The 20,624-nt window shown below is 36.7% G+C and overlaps 1 protein-coding gene across 3 annotated transcripts in view; it reads left to right on the top strand.

Annotated features, from left to right (window-relative positions):
• The window catches only part of EIF4E (eukaryotic translation initiation factor 4E), a 45,712-nt gene that overhangs the window by 10,326 nt on the left and 14,762 nt on the right, over positions 1-20,624 (top strand). For all 3 annotated transcript variants that reach the window (XM_060654583.3, XM_060654584.3, XM_060654582.3), the window contains one exon: positions 15,328-15,434. In XM_060654583.3, coding sequence (XP_060510566.1) covers positions 15,328-15,434 — 107 coding nt within the window. The remainder of the gene's footprint in view (positions 1-15,327; positions 15,435-20,624) is intronic.

Here is a 20,624-nt window from a genome sequence, read left to right as displayed (position 1 = left end):
TGGTGTTTTAGAGTGTTGTATATCAGCACATAAAGCTTTCACTTTTTTTTTTCTGATGGTGTGTATTGCATAATTTGGTCTTAAACATAGTTATTTCTTTATTGATCAATATTTGGGTTGTTTCCAGCAATTTGTGAAATTTCCAACAGTCCGTGGTGAATAGCCTTTTATCTGTATCATTTCCATGCATGAGATAGTATAGTTGCAAGGTAAATGTTTTGGCAATAAATTGAAATTTTAAAAACTCTACTGGTTAGGGGTGCCTGGATGGCTCAATCAGTAGAGTGTTTGACTTCTGCTCAGGTCATGATCTCAACGGTTTGTGGGTTCAAGCCCTGTGTCTGTGCTGACAGCTCAGAGCCTGGAGCCTGCTTCGGATTCTGTGTCTCCCTCCCTCTCTGCCCCTCCCCGCCGCTCTTGCTTTGCCTTTCTGTCTCAAAAATAAATGAACATTAAAAAAAACAAAACTGGTTAGATAAAACAGTTTGTGACTATAGTTGGGATATATATATATATATATATATATATATATATATATATATACACACATACATATATATTTAGAGATACCCTCCCTTTCTATTTGTGAACGGTTTATTTGTAGAAAAGAAAAGATACACATCTGTATAAGTTTTAGAGTAATAAACTGAAGACCTATATACTCATCACCTAAGGCATCATCATGTCTTTATGATGGCTTCAGCTTCCTGGAATCTCTACAAAAGCCTCTCTTGGGGAAACCAGTGGTCCAGGCAGAGAACTCTCAGTTAGGAGAGTGGTTGTATGTTGTTTTAAAAGTAGATTAAAGGTGAACTCCTGGTGTGAAATTTGTAGCTGTTCTAAGGAGCAGTGCACAAAGGAGGGAAAAGGAGCTTTGTTAACACATGGTTAAGGTGAGTTAAGTATAGATAAAAGTCTGGGCCAGACAAACCATGGCAATCAGTGTTTTGTTTGTTGTTTTTTTTTTAAGGGTAGAATAATAAGCATTTTTATCATTATAGCCATCAAATGAAGAATGTAGCCTGAATTGCATTGCTCCAATCTGGATGTTGCTCTCTATATCTGGTGCACACCTGTCTTTGACTATGCTCGTGACTCCTCTCATCTGACTTCCTTGGTGTGCCTCTCCATTTGCTATGTTCCTTGTTGTCTTATTTGGATTCTTATTTCATTTTGGTAGATCAAATCTCCACTAATTTTTTGAGAAAAGATACATGAGAAAGATTTTTGAGACCTTGCATACTAAGCAATATCATGTCTGTAGTTTTTTTGTTCAGAATTTTAGTCATTCCAGGTCATCTGTTGTGACTGTTAAGTCAGAAATTATTCTGATGACTACTTTTTTTTCTTTTTTCTTTTGTTTTGTACGTGTGTGTCTGTGACCATTTCCCCTACTTTTTTTTTTTGTCCCCATTTCACAATGACATGCTTTATTAGCATGAGTGTTTTCATCCATTGTGCTAGGTACGCATTGTACTTTTTTAATGTGGCAACTCCTGTCCATCACTTCAAATTTATCTGTGATTCTCCTCTTCCCAGTTTCTCTTTGAAACAGTTATTCATTCAGATATTGGATCTCCTAGCCTGGTTCTCTGACTTTTTTTTTTTTTTTTTTTTTTCAGTTTAAATCCTGCTTTCATTTTCTCTTTGTATTTTCTGGGAAGTTTATTTTCCAACATTTTCTGTGTCATAATTTTAATTTCTAGATGTTCTTTCTGGTTTTTTGAATGTTCACTTTTATAGCTTCCTGTAATTGTGATGCAACATTTTAACCTTTTGAGGATATAATAGGTATGTATTTTTAAAGACATTTTCTTTTCTCTGCCTGCTTCCTCCAAGTTGCTTAATTTTCTTTTTTGTTTTTGAACTCATGGCAGCAGTCCTAGTAAGGTAGAGGGAGGGAATTGAGAGATCTAGTTATTTTTCAAATAGCTTTCACCAAATAGTTTTCATCTAGCTGTGTACGTTGATAAGTAATCACTTGTCCATTCTGTGTTCCAGTTCTTTTCTTTTTTTCCTTGCACTTTCTATAGTTGTGGACTTAGAAAAAAATCTGTCATCATTTTAGTGAGATTTTGAGAAGGAACAAAATTCAAATCCTATAGATGGATTACTGAATAGTGACAGATCACTGGAATAGACTGAACAGTCTAGAAGTAGATTCAAGTATATATTTGGTTGTAGTAAATTTGGAACATTTAGATCTGGGGGGGGGGGTGGGGAATAAAAGTCATCTGTAATGGCAACTAGGATTTCTTTGGTATTGTTTTGGTTTACTTGTTTGTGGATTCTTTTCTTCTCACTACATCTCTTTGTACCTCTTTCTTCCTTTTTTAAAAAAAAATGTTGATTTACTTTTGAGAGAGTGCATACATGAGAGGGGCAGAGAGAGGGGTAGCCTGAGGATTCCAAGGGGGCTTTGCACAGACAGCAGCAACCCCAATGCTGGCTTGAACCCACAAACTGCGAGATCATAACCTGAGCTGACGTTGGACACTCAACCGAGCCACCCAGGAGCCCCTTTTCTTTTCCTTTTAAACAGAGTATTTTTAGAGCAGTTTTTAGGTTCACCACAAAATTGAGAAGAAGGTATAGAGAGTTCTGGTGTATCTCCTGCTTCCATATGCACAGCCTCCCCCACTATCAACATCCCACACCAGAGCAGCACATTTGTTACACCAGATGACCTGTGTGGACACATCATTGTCCCCTCAAGTCTTTAGTTTACATTAGGGTTCACTCTTGGTGTTATACAATTGTTGGGTTTAGAAAAATACATAATGACATGTATTTATCATTATAGTGTCACAGAGAAGTAGTTTCACTGACTACTCTGTTCTTTGCTTTTTCAACCCTCCCTCCTAATACCTGGCAACCACTAATCTTTTTACTGCCTCCATAGTTTTTTTGCCTTTTCCAGAATGTCCTATAGTTGGAATCATATCTTTTCAGATTGGCTTCTTTCACTTAGTAATGTACATTTATGGTTCCTCCATGTCTTTTCACAGCTTTTGATAGCCCATTTTTTGTGTGTGCAGAACCAATATTGCATTGTCTGGATGTACCACAGTTTATTTAAGACCTCTTAAATTAAAAAGTGTGTCCCCTCCACCAATAAAGTGCTCCTTGTTTATACGCTTCTGTAATCTACCTTTTCCTACATTTACATTAGCATTTTAAAATCATTTTCTCAGCATCACTTTTAGTGCCTACGTCGTAAACACCATGATGTATCTGTTACCTTTTGGTTGTATCTTTTGTTTTATGTTGTCTCTACTTTTTATTTGCTAACATAAGAATATATAAAACTGTTAGTGTTCTGATACTTTGAAGAAATCTTTTAGACGTATAAAGAATATAGCTCTTTTTATATTTGAAAGCTTGATAGTTCACAAGCTCAGTAAGTGGAAGGATATACTCTATAAACCTGGGGACATTTGAAAACTGTCCCTATAGTTTTCTAATTTTTTGAAAGAAATATAAGTTGATTTCTTTTGGAAGATAATTTAAATATTAAGTCTAGTTTTCTTACTAAAATTATAGTTGGTGTGCCTGGATGGCTCAGTTGGTAGAGCATGTGAGTGTTGATCTCAGGGTTATGAGTTCGAGCTCCCTATTGGCAGTAGAGCTTACCTTAAAAAAAAAAGCTATAATTATATCACATATATATGTATATATACGTATATACGTATATATGTATATGTAATATAATATTAATCTTTAACTTTTAACATTATAGAATTTTTTTTAAGTTTATTTATTCATTTTGACCAACTGAGCCACCCAGGCGCCCCTAACATTAATAGAACTTTTAAAAAACATGTAGAATTTAGAAAGAATTCAGCTGCTGGTTTAACTGTGCCATGTAAAGATTGATTTTTTTAAGTTTATTTATTGTTATTTTTTTAATGTTTATTTTTGAGGGCAGGGGGTGGGATAGAGGTTCCAAGCGGACTCTGTGCTGATAGCTGATAGCTGATAGGTGAGGCTCAGACTTATGAACCATGAGATCATGACCTGAGCCAAAATCAGTGCTCAACTGACTGAGCCACCCAGGCACTCCAAAGTTTATTTATTTATTTTGAGAGAGAATGGAAATCCCAAGCAGGCTTCGTGCTGTCAGTGTGGAGCCTGACATGGGGCTTGAACCCAGGAACCATGAGATCATGACCTGAACTAAAACCAAGAGTTGTGCACTTAACTGATGAAACACACAGGTGCCCCAAGATTGATTTTTAAACTAACATTCAGTGTCATTACGTTTTGTTATAGTTTTAAAAGCAATAAACTTAAAAAGAAGCAGCAGTTAAATTCTTTAAAACGTTTGCCTTTCAGATTGTAATTTTAAGCTTTAAAGAATAATTGAAATAGAAATTATCATGCTACTGGAACCAGTGTAATTTTGTGCAGTGAAAATGCTTGTCCTAACATCATTTTAATGTTATTTGAAGTACTTTTAATTTTGTGTAATGTTTAACTTCTATAAATTTCCTTAGTTATTGTAAAGTAGGAGTCTCTGGTAGCCTTTGGTTTAAATAGCACTGACATTTAAATTTTATCATTAGCCTGTTGTCATTCTAGATCACACATGTTTATTTATGTCTCTATCATCATGCTTTCGTTTCTGAATTTGAGATCTTGTCCTAAGCAACATAAGATGTGCAGAGTAATTTGGGTGTCAGGTTATCTTAAATGAAACAAGGTGCCTACAACTCTTTCTAGTGAAGAGTTAAGACATGTGCATCCCGGGCGCCTGGGTGGCTCAGTCGGTTAAGCGTCCGACTTTGGCTCGGGTCATGATCTCGCGGTTCGTGAGTTCGAGCCCCGCGTCGGGCTCTGTACTGATAGCTCAGAGCCTGGAGCCTGCTTCCGATTCTGTGTCTCCCTCTCTCTCTTACCCTCCCCTGTTCATGCTCTGTCTCTGTCTCAAAAATAAACGTTTAAAAAAAAAAAAAAAAAGACATATGCATCCAAGTTTTGAAATTGTATTCCAGAAGATGAGAAATTCAAGTGTGGCCTGTAGGGATTTTTTTTTTTTTTAATATGCGTAAAATGTGATTAAGTATACCTTGCTGTCTATTCAGAGATAGCCTTTTTTTTTTTTTTTTTAAGCTGTAGAGCAGCAAACTTAATCAACTCTGTTCACTGAAAAGTTTAGTGCTAGTCATTAATTTTAGTGAGGTAACTAGGTTATTGTTACTCAAATAGATTGAACACCTATTAAATTTTGCAGCACTTTTAGATACGACACAATTTGTACAAATCATTACAGCTCTTCCCGTCTATACCTCTGCTTCAAGTATTTTTTGTTGTGTAGATGTCATTTTACATCAATTGAGAAGAATATTAAAATAAGTAATGTCTTTTGAATTGGAATTGATATATGGGCTTTCACAGTCCTTTACACGGAAAAATTTTCTCCCATTTGAGCAGTGCTTTAAACTTAAAAGGTTTGTATTTTGCTAAATCTGCATATGTTGTTTTTCTGCTTCAGCTTTTTATTTTAGAGCACAAAGATCACTATTTTGATCCTTTATTATGACAAGGAAGAAGATCTGCAAAATCCACAGCCTCCATTTTTGTGATGTGGGATGCTGGATTAGCTGGTATCACTTTAACAACCAAAACAATTGATTTAAACTATTTGTGATACTTTTCAGTGTTTACACCAAGTTATATACCTTACAAGGCAAGTGGTAAAGCCACTTGTTCTTGTGTATTTGTTAATTAATTATAGTAATTTACTTATGGGAGAGTGCTCGGGGAGTTGTATTGTTTGCAAGAGACCTAGGAACTGAATGTTTGGAGACGAGAAGGAAGAGTAGAATATCTTGAAGTCTGTTTACATATCATACTTGTAGGAAATGATTTTCTCCTTCCAGTTATTTATATCCATAAAGAGAGGATTTTATTTATACTTGCCTGTATTTCTGAGGTATTTGACCACATAGGCAATTCGTATGCTGTCTTGTATAACAATATAAACCACTGTGATTAATCATTGGCATTTTCTTGCTTTTTATCCTAGTGGGATTTTGTGTGTGTTGGGAGTGTGAGGTGCACCATTTATGCCTTTTTTTTTCTAGCTTATTGGCAGTGGCATGCGCTTGCAAGATAGTGAAGGTGTTGAGCCTGAGGCTGTGGCACAAAGTATAGTGTGTGTGTGTGTGTGTGTGTGTGTGTGTGTGTGTGTGTGTGTGTAGTATATAGTGTATAGTATATATATAGTATATACTATATCTAGTATAGTACATACAGCACAGGGGTATGCTGCCTGGAAGGAGTACCTTAGTACCATATGTAATTTATTCTCCAACTCTGGGGCACTTTTGAGAGTGAACGAAGGTTCTAATAGCTGAAACAACAAACAGGTAAAACCAAGACATACAGTATTCCTATCCATGAACCCTGACAGTCTTGAATTCAATGTAGAGTACAACTAGTCCATAGTAACTTCTCAGCACTTAAATTTGAAAAGCAGAGAGAACAGTAGTTTCACAGTATTGTGAAGATTAAATATATTGACTGAGTTTATATAAATGTTGAAATAACGTATATAAAAATATGTAGCACATTATTTGATAGTAACTGCTTTGTAAGTGTTACCTATGATGAAGTGTGAGGATGGGTGTTACCACTTTAAAAGTCATAAAACACCATCCTTTTCTGTTCTTATTTGCTTACTCTTCTCATTATTTCATATCTTTAATGTATGTAGTGCCTTCAGTTTACTGAAATGTGGAGTAATTTGTAGAGATAATTGCAGTTATCTTTGCCATAATAGCATTTATATTTCTGTTAATTCTGCAACTGGTCTTTTCTAATTCTGCTAAGAAAAGTAGTGAAGCAAGGAAGGGAGAATATGAGAAAGTGGTACTGAAAATGGGTTACCAATAATATCATTATCCATTATTTGTTGTTCTGTTGAATTTGCCTGCAATTATACAACTGTGAATGGCAGAGCTGGGATTCTAATCTGGGTGACATGGCTCAAGAGTATGTGACCTAAACCAGTGCTTCTCATACTCTAGCAGAACATGAGTTTGTTTTCTATTTTGTTTTTAAACAGTTTTAATGTAATGTTTTTGTAAATCATGGAAATAGGATAAAAGTGAAAAAAATGCACAAAAATATAAGCCTGAATTTGCTATTTTTAGTGTGACCAGGTACAAAAATACTGTCAGATTTCTATGAAGTATTCTAAGTGTTTATGTTCCATATTATTTATTTATTTTGAGAGAGCGCACACATGCACGTGCTGGAGGTGGTAGGAGGGGCAGAAAGAAAATTCCAGGCAGGCTCCACACTGTCAGCACAGAGCCCCATGTGGGCTTGGATCTCACAAACTGAGATCATACCTGAGCCAAAACCAAGAGTCCGATACTTAACCGACTGAGCCACCCAGGCGCCCCTACTTTCTATTTCTATACCTAACCTCATTGTAGACTACAACCAGCAGAAGTCTGTGGACCACACTTTGTTTTAAAACCTAACTTATTAGTGCCAAGGGAACTATTGATTTTTGCTTACTTCAAATTAAGGTTTAGGGGATGCCCCAAAGGTGTGGGGGGTTGGGAGACTCTGGAAGTTCTCAGTAGTAATATTTGTTCATTGAAGTAATGGAAGACACTAATTGGGTGTCCTGAGGGTAAGGCTCATTGTTACTTCTAAGGAGAGATAGTTTGTGTGTTTGGGTTGAGTTAATGAAAAATCTTGAATGTTCATAACCATGAAAAAGCACACCATGGTTTTGGAATTAAAGCAGTGTAGAATTGAACATGGCTAGAAGGAAGAATCTAAACTGTAGTCAGATTAGAGAGATAATACTATATCTATGGAGTAGCTTTATAATATTAGGATTGACCCACAAAGTTAATATTGTGTGTGGTACATGTGCTGGTTTTTGCAGAATGTTACTATGTTCTACCATGCTGTAGCAACATTCAAAAGTTGCTGGAGATTTCTTTGTGGCTAATTATTAGACTTGTCCCACCCTTGCTCTACTCCCCCCCCCCCCCCCCCCAACTTTCTTCTCTTGCTATGACACCTATTGAGCCCTGGGACCACTGAATTATAAGACAGCTTGTTTATTTGAATCTCATTAACTCAGCAAATCCAAAAACAGTTTTAATATTTTGCACTTAAACTCGTTGTCTTTTCTATTCCCTTACTTGTCATCAGTATTTAATCATTTTGATCTGTCAGTGAATGGCTTCCATTGCTCACAAGATGAAAGGTACACTTTTAGCCTGACCTTTGAGGCCTTTCACAATCTCCCTTCAGCCCACTGTTCTAGTGTGTGTTTGGTTTCATGAACTCTTTAAGTCTCATTGGTTCTTTACCATCTTCTAGTTAAGCACTGCACTATCTCATGGCTTTGTGCTCTCCATTCTCACCACCTGAAATGTCTTATACAATAGTTTTTCAAGTATAGTTTGTCTTTTAAGTTAAAAATGTATTTGATTACTTGAAACAAAATTAACAACACAGGAAACAACAGGTGTTGGCGAGGATGTGGAGTAAGGGGAACCCTCTTACACTGTTGATGGGAATACAAACTGGTGCAGCCGCTCTGGAAAACTGTATGGAAGTTCCTCAGAAAGTTAAAAATAGAACTACCTAGGGGCTCCTGGGTGGCTCAGTCAGCTCAGGTCATGATCTCACAGTTGACGAGTTCGAGTCCTGCAATGGGCTGTGCTGACAGCTCAGAGCCTGGAGCCTGCTTTGGATTTTGTGCCTCCCTCTCTCTCTGCCCCTCCCCAGCTCATACTCTCTCTCAATAATAAATAAAACATTAAAAAAATTTCTTTAAAAAAAAAAAATAGAACTACCCTACAATCCAGCAATTGTAGTACTAGGTATTTACCCAAAGGATACAGAAATACTAATTTGAAGGGATACATGCACCCCAATGTTAATAGCAGTATCAACAATAGCCAAATTATGGAAACAACCAAGCGTCCATTGGTGAATGGATGAAGCTGTGGTGTGTGTGTGTGTGTGTGTGTGTGTGTGTGTGTATACACACACTGGATAATTAGCCATAAAAAATGAAAGAAATCTTGCCGTTTGCAATGGCATGGATGGAGCTAGAGAGTATTATGCTAAGCTGAGTAAGTGAAGTCAGAGAAAAACATGATTTACTCATATGTGGAATTTAAGAAACAAAATAGGGGTTTAAAAAAAGAGGCAGACCAAGAAACAGGCTCTAAACTATAGAGAACAAACTGATCATTACTGGAGGGGAGGTCTGTGGAGGGAAGGGTTTAAGGAGGGCATTGGGCTGTGATGAACACCCAGTGTTGTATGTTAAGTGTTGAATCACTAAATTCTATACCTGAAACTACTGCTACACTGTATGTTAATTGGAATTTAAATAACAACTTGGAAAGAATGTATTTCATTACTTTGAGAGTAGCTATAATCTGTTAAATTAGCCTTTTGTGTTTTTGCATAATTTTAAAATTTAGAAATACTGGTAAAGCATGGGTATTTAAGATGTAATTTCCAATGAAATTTGCTTACAGAGGAGACTATCAAGCTGAGAGAGTAGATATAGGAATGTTGTGGAACTTTGCGGTGAAGAATTTTGTTTTTAAATTGAATGTAAATTTGAAACTATCTTATTATTTGCTCTATATGTAAAGCAACAATAAAAATGACAGGTTATAAAATAATGTTTTTTAGTTCTTCTACAATCATACAATAATTTTGGTTCCTTGCTGATTTGATGATCTTCCACATTTAAAAATAACTGATTGAATCAGTTGTTAAACATACCATGAAAACCCCTGCTATGGAGCTTTCAGAGAGAATTTTGTGAAATTGCTGTTAACAAATACCACATAGCCCTCCTGTACCTATTTCATGGTAATCTTAAGTCTCAGAAACCTTGGTAGTTAATAACTTTACAAATAGTTTTAAGAGGAGATAAAATTTTAAGATAATTTTATTTTCAAATTCAGTTTATATTAGAAGTACTTAGCAAATTAGGACAAATAATGGATAATTTGGAGATTTGTTACAGGCTTATGCTTAAGAGTGGAACGAAAGTGGTTTTTTTGTTTCAGTCCCTTAGAAAAATAAATTGTATTTCTTTGTTCTGGTTTGGCATATGGTGGTAATTATAAATCATTTTTTGATCAAAGAGTTTAATATAGTATGGCCATCATTCTGGACATCGTTTCTCATTGTATATGTTGCCATAGATTCAGGAGGTTGTTTAGAAATTGGACTTTCCCTGTAGAATGGACTACCCCCACTGAATTAGCCTGAAAGTTTTAAATAGCCTACATTGATATTATTTTTCTAATGTTTTATCTCAGTTAAAAAAAATTCCGATTCTGTGAATCAAACTTAAGAGGTTTTATAACAACAAAATAATAAGTTGAAAGAAATTAGCAGGAAATGATTTTAATGAGGCATGCCTCAATAGTCCCAAGTTTTTTTTTTTTTTTTTCCTTTGCAGTAATTTACAACATAACTGCAAGAAACTTAGAAGGTGAGTGTTTGATAGTAAGCTTTTTGGTTTAAATTTCTGCTGATTAAGAATGGATTGGTGAGGGGCTCCTGGGTGGCTCAGTCAGTTAAGCCTCTAACTCTTGAATTTGGTTCAGGTCATGATCTCACAGTTCCTGAGACTGAGCCCCGTGTCTGGCTGTGTGCTGGCATCACGGAGCCCTCTGGGATTCTCTTTCCTGCTCTCTCAGCCCCTCTCCTGCTTGTGTGTGCCTGTTCCTCTCTTTCTCTCAAAATAAACATTAAAAAAAAAAGAATGGACTGCTAAGAAAAGTAGATGGTCATAACAAAATATGACCTAAATGAGAAAATGTATGCCAAGAAAATATGCCTTTTTTTCTTTTTTTTTGAAAATGTGCCCTGTATAATGTTAATGTTTTCATAGGTAATTTCTATCATGAAGTGGTTTCTAAATCTTAGTAGATTTGGTTTGTGCCATATGAATATTTTCATAGAGTATTTTGTATTCCATCTTGAAAATAATTGGCTATTAAAACCATTTTTGCTTTATTAGAAGAGTTTGAGAAATCCTTAAGTTAAAATTTTAAACAGAAGACTATTAAACTGCACACAGTAACTTAAAAGACTAAATAAAAGAAACATCAATACTGCTTACGTTATGAAAAAGAGGTTTTAACTACTGAAAAGATGAATGTCTATGGTTAATATTTTTTTTAGAGTATTTGTCTTAACACCTAGCATATTTCTATATTAAAAGTGAATACTGAAAGATTTTAAATTATACTTATTCATATATCCACAGACACATTTTTTAAAGTTGAGTGTTTTGGTTATAAGAAAAATCTAAAATTATATATTCTTAGTATAAAGACTAAAACATCAATTAAGGTAGGACTTTTAAATTTTAAAAGAAACTTTTTTTAAATTCTAGGAACTGAATATACTTTTTCCTGTTATTAATTGCTTTCAATTTCTATGTGTCCAGAGACTTTTTATACCATCTGAGTCTTTCATCATTCCCCTAATTGTGAAAAGAGTTGAGTAACCAAAAAGAAAGGAAAATACTGAGTTAGGTGACATTTTGGACCTCATGAAACTTGTAATTACTCATACTATAATTAATTATTTTTTAGTGTGCTGCTGACATAAACTGTTTAAATAAATGTTCTGAAAGTATGGTTGTATTGAGGATTTGGAACTTATGAGTAAATTTTACTTGTCTTTTAGATAAGAGAATTTACTGAACTTTTGGAGGAAGAATATACTGCATACCCAACCTCACAAATCCATATATATACTCTGTCCTTTGCTAGGACCAATCACTAATATTTTAAACTCGCTAAAACATCATTATTATTGTTCCTTTAAACTATTTGTAAGTTTCTTACATATTTACCCACTGATTTACCTTTTGCAGGGCTTTTCATTCCTTTTTTGCATTTTCATGTTCCTAGTGGGATCTTATTCTTCCTCTAGCCTGAAGACTTTTCCTTTGGTGTTCCCCTTATGTTGGACCTGTGTGTATGTGGGGTGGTGGTGGGGTGGGGTGGGGTGGGGTGGGTTGTGAAGGATATTTTTCCTAGGCATTGAATTCTAGGTTGACAGTTTTTCTTTCAGCATGGAGATATTCTGTTGTCTTATGGCTTCCATAGTTGCTGTTGGAAAGTTAGGGGGGTGTGTGTGTGTGTGTGTGTGTGTGTGTGTGTGTGTGTGTGTGTGTGTTTCCCTCCTAACTGCTTTTATTTTTATTAAAAAAATTTTTTTTAGTATTTATTTTTGAGAGAGAGAGAAGGAGCATGAGTAGAGGAGGGGCAGACACACACACACACACACACACACACACACACACACACACACACACAGAATTCGAAGCAGCCTTCAGGCTCTGAGCTGTCAACACAGAGCCTAATGTAGGACTTTCGAACTCACGAACTGTGAGATCATGACCTGAGCCGAAGTCAGGTGCTTAACCAACTGAAACACCCATCCGCCCCCAACACCGATTTCCTAACTGCTTTTAATACGGCTTCTTTATATTTAGTTTTCAGTAGTTTGAATCTGATGTCCCCAGATACAGTTTTGTTTGTGTTTTGCTGCTTGGAATTCCTTCAGGTTTTTGAGTCTGTGACTTGAGTTTCAGATGAGATACTATATATTTTGGTCATTATTTATGTATTGCTTCTGTCCCATTTTCTCATCTTGTCTTTGAACTTAATAAACCTCTTCGACAGTGTTTTTTTCTTCAAATTTTTATTTAAATTTTAGTTAACGTACAGTGTAATACTGGTTTCAGCAGTAGTATTCAGGGATTCATCACTTACATACAACTCCCAGTGCTCATCATAACAAATGCCCTCCTTAGTACTCATCCCCCATCTAGCCCATCCTCCATCTACCTCCTTCCAACTCCTCAGTTCTCTATCATCAAGAGTCTCTTATGGTTTGTTTCCCTCTCTTTTTTCTCCCTCCTCCCATTTGTTCACCTGTTTTGTTTCTTAAATTTCACATATGAATGAAATCATATGGTGTTTGTCTTTCTTTCACTTATTTCTCTTGGTATAATACACTAGCTCCATCCACGTTGTTGCAAATGGCAAGATTTCATTTTTTTTTTTTACAGCTGAGTAATATTCCATTTTTGTGTGTGTGTGTGTGTGTGTGTGTGTATGTGTATGTATTTACCACATCATCTTTATCCATCGGTTGATGGGCATTTGGGCTCTCTTCATAGTTAGGCTGTCATTGATACCAGTGTTTCTTAGCATCTTTTTTCCCCCTGTCTCTATTTGAATATCTTCTGTTGACTTATCTTTGATTTCACCAGTCTTATTCTGCTGAGTTGAATTTCTTGTTAATCAAATTAAGAGAGCTCTTAATTTCAGACATTGTACTTGGCAGTTCCATAATCTCCATTTGGTTCCTTTAAAATAGATTTGTTCCCTTTTTTTTTAAGTTTATTTATTTTGAGAGAGAGAGCACACACAAGGCGGGGAGGAACAGAGAGAGAGGGAAAGAGAATTCTAAGCAGGTTCCACACTGACAGCACAGAGCCCAGTGTAGAACTCAAAATCAGGAACCATGAGATCATGACCTGAGCCTAAACCGAGTCAGATGCTTAACTGACTAAGCCACCTAGGCACTCTCAGTTTCATTTTCAAATACTCTGTTTTTTTCATCTTTCTATCTTTTCTTCTATTTTACTGTAACAATCTTGATTATTAAGACTTTGCTATTTTCCCATAGAGACACAGGATTATGTTCTCTCCTGAAGAGTGTAGAGTTTGGTTCTTTTAGGCACTTAATTTATAGGTAGATTACCTTGATATTGTCAAAGGTTGGTTTTAGGTTTTGTTAGATATGTTTCACCTGATTCCTAGGGCATGGCCTTTCTAGGATTTCATCAGAAAGCTGAGGATTTCACCCACCCACTCTGGCTTGGTCTGAACCCAGTCTTATGTTATTCGCCTCTGAAGTCTTGGCTCAGCTGTTCCTGTACTCTGAATGTCACAGTTTAAACTAGCCAAGGACCTGTGAGGGCTTTTTACATAGATTTTTTGAGGCTCACACCTCTGCAGCCCATTTTTCTCTAGTACTTTGTCCCCCAAAGCCCACCTGCCTTGTTAGTCCCTAACTGTTCCCTGTTTATTCATGGAGACTGCCTGTCTGGAGACTGTCATTAATTTTAAGCTAGTGGGGTAAGGAATAGTTTTTGGTAATTATACGAAGATGTAAATTGACTGTGATGGAAAAATGCAGTAAAAAAAGGTGATTTTTAAAGCATTGACTATGTAAATTTTAGGGTCTTAATTGCTTTGTAAACATTTAAATTTATTACTTAAGTGATCACACCAATAAATTCCTATTGAGTATAGCACTTTGCTCATTGGCATTATAATTATGAGCAAAATCAAGACCTAGCTCCTGCTGTGAGCAATTTCTTAGGCCAGTAGAAATTAATTCCTGGACATGTCATGTTATTAAGAAAAATGTGTTTTGTCAGTTGAATATTTACCACCTACCTGCTAGATCTTTTAGATCCTACATAACTGATTTACATAATCTTGTTAATGTGAACATAATATCTCGAGGGTTTTGCTGGTTTAAATTTGACTCCTAGACTCTTGTTGTGGTGCCCTTTTTGAACAAAATCAGCTTTTCTTTTAGCTTCTGGTGCCTTTCCTTGGAATTCTGTTTTGTTGACCATAATTTATAACAGGGTGAAGAGCTACATGGGCTGTGAACACAGATCATCCACAAGCTCCTTTTTTCCCTGACATTTTTAGATGACAATATTAATTATGTCTAACCAAGAAGAAGATTTAGTTCAAGCCAGTGTCGAGCTTTTTTGCCTAGGGCTAGTTGAAAATGACAGAAGTTGCAGAACTTTTAGGTTACTATATAACAGTATGACATGAAGGAAAGACCTATATAGTATTGACTTGGTCACTTTATAAAGCTGTTATACTCTCCAACATTAGTTGTATTCCCCCCATTCTCCAAATCATACATAGTACTTTAATGGTATGTTAAGAAAGACAGCTGATTTCCTTAATTTTGTTGCATGGTGTCTAACAGTCTTTCTGATACTAAAATGCGTAAGTGAAAGATAACTGTATACAATATTGTTACTGTATTTTTAAACTTGAGAAACCCTTTGCTCTTAGTGCAGAGATGGCTAGAATGGGAGAGTCTGGTGCTTTTCTTAGAGCTTGGTCTGTGGTCTATTTTATGAAATGCTTCTGTAATTCTTTCTCCTTAGGGAATATTGGCAATATTAGTTCAAGTTGATTTAGAGTATTGCTATCATAGTTAAGACATTTAAAATAATGTTTTATTATTTTCCATTAGGAAACCACCCCTACTCCTAATCCCCCGCCTTCAGAAGAAGAGAAAACAGAATCTAATCAGGAGGTTGCTAACCCAGAACACTATATTAAACATCCTTTACAGAACAGGTAAGCCTTCTGACATACAAGTTTTTCTGACTTAGGCAGTAAGGTAAATGGTGAATGACTGGGTGAGACTAGTTTTAAATATATTAGGTTGAGGATTCCATTTTCATTTGGATAACCTGTTTCTAGTAAGCAGTGTTATGTGTGAGTCTTGAGCTCAGAAAGAACTGGTTGAGACATTGGGTTTGAAGTTCACCAGTAATTGGTGGTGAGTGAAACTAGTAGTACATGAATTCTCTTTAAAGTGAACTTGACTCAAGACAGAGGCTTGGGATACCAGCATGTAAGGGATTTTTTGGAGGGAGAATGCCTATGAAGGGTTTAGACATATAAACTGTATAAACTAGAGTGGTGGTCAGAGAAGCAAAGAAAATGGTTTGTTTTAAGGACAGGTATGTGGTCAATAGTGTATGTGCCACAAAAAGGTCACATACCCATTGGATTGAGTAATAAACATTTCAAAATGACCATTGGATTGAATGGCAAATTCTTTGCTAATGTAGGAGAAAATTTAGTAGAATGTAGATGATGGAAAAAGATTGGAGTAGTTTGCATAGTGAATAGAAAGTATACAAATGTGTTATAGAGAAGATAAGCAACTTAAAGTTGGGGTGTGAAGGAGAAAAAGCTCTAAGGGATGTGGAGTCTGGTGGGTGGTTTTTTTTTTTTTTTTTTTTTTAAAGTAGGCTCCACAACCATTGTGGAGCCCAATGTGGAGTTGGAACTCACAACCCTGAGATCAAGACCTGAGCTGAGATCAAGAGTCGGACACTTAACTGAGCTACCCAGGCACTCCGGTTAGTTTGTATTTAAGCCAAGTTAGAAGAAAAGAGGAGAGGTTAAGATGAGTTAAGCTTTGGGGCACCTGGGTGGCTCAGTTGGTAGAGCATGTGATTCTTGATCTCAGGGGTTGTGAGCCCCATGTTGGGTGCAGAGCCTACTAAAAAAAAAAAAAAAATGAATTGAGTTTCATAGTTACAGTTGACTATAGCTCATTAACACCATCCCACCACTTACCAGTATGTTTGTATTTTTATGGTTTATATGATGAAAATTAAAATGAATGTACTGAGAGCTGATGGTGAGAAGAAAAAGGCAAGAATCTGGAGGAAAGTAAATTGGAATTAATTTCTGGGGATATATAAGTGTTCAAGTTTCTTTCATTCTCCTACCCCAAGACTTTTAAAGATCCTATAAGCCTATGTATGTTTCACAGCATACTTTGTTTTATTGGATTTTGCAGATACTGCATTTTTTTTTTTTTCAAATTGAAGGTTTGTGGCCATCCTGCATTGAACAAGTCTGTTGGTGCTATTTTTCCAACAGCATTTGCTCATTTTGTGTCTCTCACATTTTGGCAGTTCTCACAATATCTCAAACTTTTTCACTGTGTTTGTTAGGGTGATCTGTAATCAGTGATCTTTGATTTGTTACTATTGTAGTTGTGTTGGGGCACCATGAACTATGCCCATATAAAATGGCAAACTTAATAAATGTTGTCTGTGTTCTGACTGCTTTCCTGACCAGTTGTTCCCCCATCTCTCTCCCTCTCCTCTGTTCTCCCTATTCCCTGAGGCACAATATTGAAATTAGGTCAATAAGTAACCCTACAGTGGCCTCTAAGTGCTCAGGTGAAAGGAAGAGTCCCACACATCTCACTTTAATTCAAGAGCTAGAAATGATTAAGCTGAGTGAGGAAGGCATGTTGAAAGCCAAGAGAGGCCAAAAACTAAACCTGTTGTTCAACAGCCAAGTTGTGAATGCAAAGGAAAAGTTCTTGAAGGAAATTAGTGCTACTCCAGCAAGCACATGAATGATAAGAAAGTGAAACAGACTTACTGTTGAAATGGAGAAAGTTTGAGTGATCTGGATAGAAGATCAAACCAACCTTAACATTCCCCTAAGCCAAAACCTAATCCAGCGCAAGGCCCTAATTCTCTTCAATTCTGTGATGGCTGAAAAAGGTGAGGCAGCTGCAGAAGAAAAGGTTAAAGCTAACACAGGTTTGGTTTGTGAGGCTTAAGGAAAGAAGCCATCTCCATAACATAAAAGGGCAAGATGAAGCAACAAGTGCTGATGTAGATGCTGCAGCAAGTATCCAGAAGATTTAGCTAAGATCATTATGAAGCTGGCTTCGCTAAACAATAGATTTTCAGTGTAGATGAAACAGCCTTTTAGTGGAAGAAGATTTAGTCCATCTAGATGGACTTCCATAGCTAGAGAGGAGAAGTCAGTGCCTGGCTTCAAAGCTTCAAAAGACAGGCTGACTTTCCTGTTAGAGTCTAATACAACTGGTGGCTTTAGGTTGAAGCCAGTGCTCATTTACCATCCTGAAAATCCTAGGGCCCTAAAGAATAATGCTATATCTACTCTCCTGTGCTTTATAAATGGAGCAATAAAGTGGATAACAGCACTTCTGTTTACAACATGGTTTACTGAATATTTTAAGCCCAGTGTTGAAACTTGCTCAGAGCAAAAAGATTCCTTTCAAAATACTACTCATTGAAAATGATTCTGGTCACCCAAGAGTTCTGGTTGGGATGTACAAGGTTCATGTTATTTTCATGCCTGCTAATACAACATCCATTTTGCAGCTTGAGTAATTTTGACTTCCAAGTCTTACTATTTAAGAAATACATTTTGTAAGACTATAGCTGCCATAGATAGTCATTCCTCTGGATGATCTGGGCAAAGTACATTGAAAATCTTCTGGAAAGGATTCACTGTTGTTTTTTGTTTTTTAATGTTTATTTTTGAGAGAGGGAGAGAGTGCGTGGGTGGAGGAAAGGCAGGGAGAGAGGGGGACAGAGGATCTAAAGCAGGCTCTGCAGAGAGCCAGATGAGGGGCTCCAACTCAGACTGTGAGATCATGACCTGAACCCAAATCAAAGTCAGATGCTTAATCAACTGGGCCACTCAGGTGCCCCTGGAAAGGATTCACCATTCTGAGATGCCATTACAAACATGGTGATTCATGGGTAGAGCTCAAAATGTCAACATGAACAGGCATTTGGAAGAAGTTGATTCCAGTCCTCCTGGATGACTTTGAAGGGTTCAAGACTTTGGTGGAAGAAGTAACTACAAATGTGGTAGAAATAGCAAGAGAACTAGAATTAGAATTGGAGCCTGAAGGTGTGACTGAATTCCTGTAATCTCATCATAAAACTGAATGGGTAAGGAGTTGCTTATTATGGATAAGCACAGAAAATAGTTTCTTGAGATGGTACCTACTCCTGGTGAAGATGCTGTGCAGATTGTTGAAATGACAACAGAAGATGTAGAATATTACATAAACTTAGTTGGATAAAGCAGCAGCAGAGTTTGAGAGGATTGACTCCAATTTTGAAAGAAGCTCTGTGGGTAAAATACCAAACAGCATTGCATGCTATGGAGAAATCGTTTGTCCAAGGAAGAATCAATCAGTGTTGACAGCAAATTTTCATTGTTGTCTTACTTTAAGAAATTACCACAGCCACCCCATCCTTCAGTAACCACCCACTGGTCAGGCAGCAGCCAGCAACATCAAGGCAAGACCTTCCATGAGCAAAAAGGTGACCCACTAAAAGCTTGGATAATGGTTAGCATTTTAAGTTTATTTATTTTGAGAGAGAAGTCCTCAAGCAGGGCTCAGACTCATGAACTGTGAGATCATGACCTGAGCCAAAATTAAGAGTCGGATGCTTAACTGATTGAGCCATCCAGGCACCCCCAGCAATAAAATATTTTTAAATTGAAACATACACATTTTTAAATACATAATCCTATTGTATCCTTACTATACTACAGTATAGTATAAACATAACTTTTATGTGCAGTGGGAAACCAGAAACTTCAATTGACATTATTGCAATATCTGCTTTATTATGGTGGTCTGTAACTGAATCTGCAGTATCTCTTATCGTTTCTCATTATCTTGGTAGACTCACTGAAATAAAAGTCCAAATGTGTTTTATGTAGTTTTTTCATAGGAGACCTGTAGTTCAGCATATCCTGTAGCAAGGAAGAAATTAATGCTCTGGACAGTGAAGATTGTCAGCTAGTGAGTGAGTTATCAAAGATCAGATAGTCCATAGAGGTATAATCTATCCTCAAGAAAGCATTATACCAAAGTTGAACTATTGATTAGCAGCAATTTCATATAATTCAACCTAACAGCACCAAACCCCTTAAGGTATTTTTTCATCTTTTTAGTATTATCTTATAAAAAAGCCACTCTGTATGCCTTCTGTGCTAAGCCCAGTTTTTAGTGTTGTCGTTGGGGAGAGTAATCAAGACATAATCCCTCACAGTTTGAATAAAATCTGAGGAGTCCTGAAAAGTGTCATACGGGGGCCCCTGGGTGGCTCAGTTGGTTAAGCGACTGACTTCAGCTCAGGTCATGCTCTCATGGTTTTGGTTTTGGGGTTCCAGCCCCACATTGGGCTCTGTGCTGACAGCTCAGAGCCTGGAACCTGCTTCAGATTCTGTGCCTCCCTCTCTCTCTGTCCCCCCCCCCCCCCACTCTCTCAAAAAGTAAGTAAACATAAAAAAAAATTTTTTTTTTTAAAAGCATCATCAGTAGGGGTGCCTGGGTGGCTCAGTCAGTTGAGCGTCCAGCTTCGGCTCAGGTCCTGATATCATTCATGGTTTGCGAGTTTGAGCCCTGCGTCGGGCTGTGTGCTGACAGCCTGGAGCCTGCTTTGGATTCTGTGTCTCCCTTTCTTTCTGCCCCTCCCCCGCTCATGCTCGCTCGCTCGCTCTCTCTCTCTCTCTCAAAAATAAATAAACATTAAAAAAAAATTTTTTTTTAAGTGTCATCAGTAGACAAACTAATTAATCCTAAAATGGGCTGTGAGGATTTCAGTTTCTCTATGATTGCACTTCTTGTGTAAAATAGCATCATTTAGAAAAATATTCCAGGATGCTTTATGTTCACAGTTTGGTAGTTTCCTCATTATTTACTTAATCTATAATAATTATAAGAAAGCAAATCATCAGAGTACAAGTATATAAAGTAAATGTTCTCTGATTTTCCTCAGATATTCTCTTCTCCATTTTACTTTTCTTCACTCTGTGGAGTAGTCAGTGCTAAATTTGGTTTGTAGTTTTCCAGAGCTTTTCTTTTTTCTTGTTTTAAAATTTTTAATGTTTATTTACTTTTGAGAGACAGGGAGACAGAGCACAAGCAGGGGAGGGACAGGGACAGAGAGAGAG

Source organism: Panthera onca, chromosome B1 (assembly GCF_046562875.1).
Source record: "Panthera onca isolate mPanOnc1 chromosome B1, mPanOnc1 haplotype 2, whole genome shotgun sequence".
In the NCBI taxonomy this organism is placed as follows: domain Eukaryota; kingdom Metazoa; phylum Chordata; class Mammalia; order Carnivora; family Felidae; genus Panthera; species Panthera onca.
Note: the sequence above shows the minus strand (reverse complement) of the source record. Positions and strands in the feature narration are given on the sequence as shown.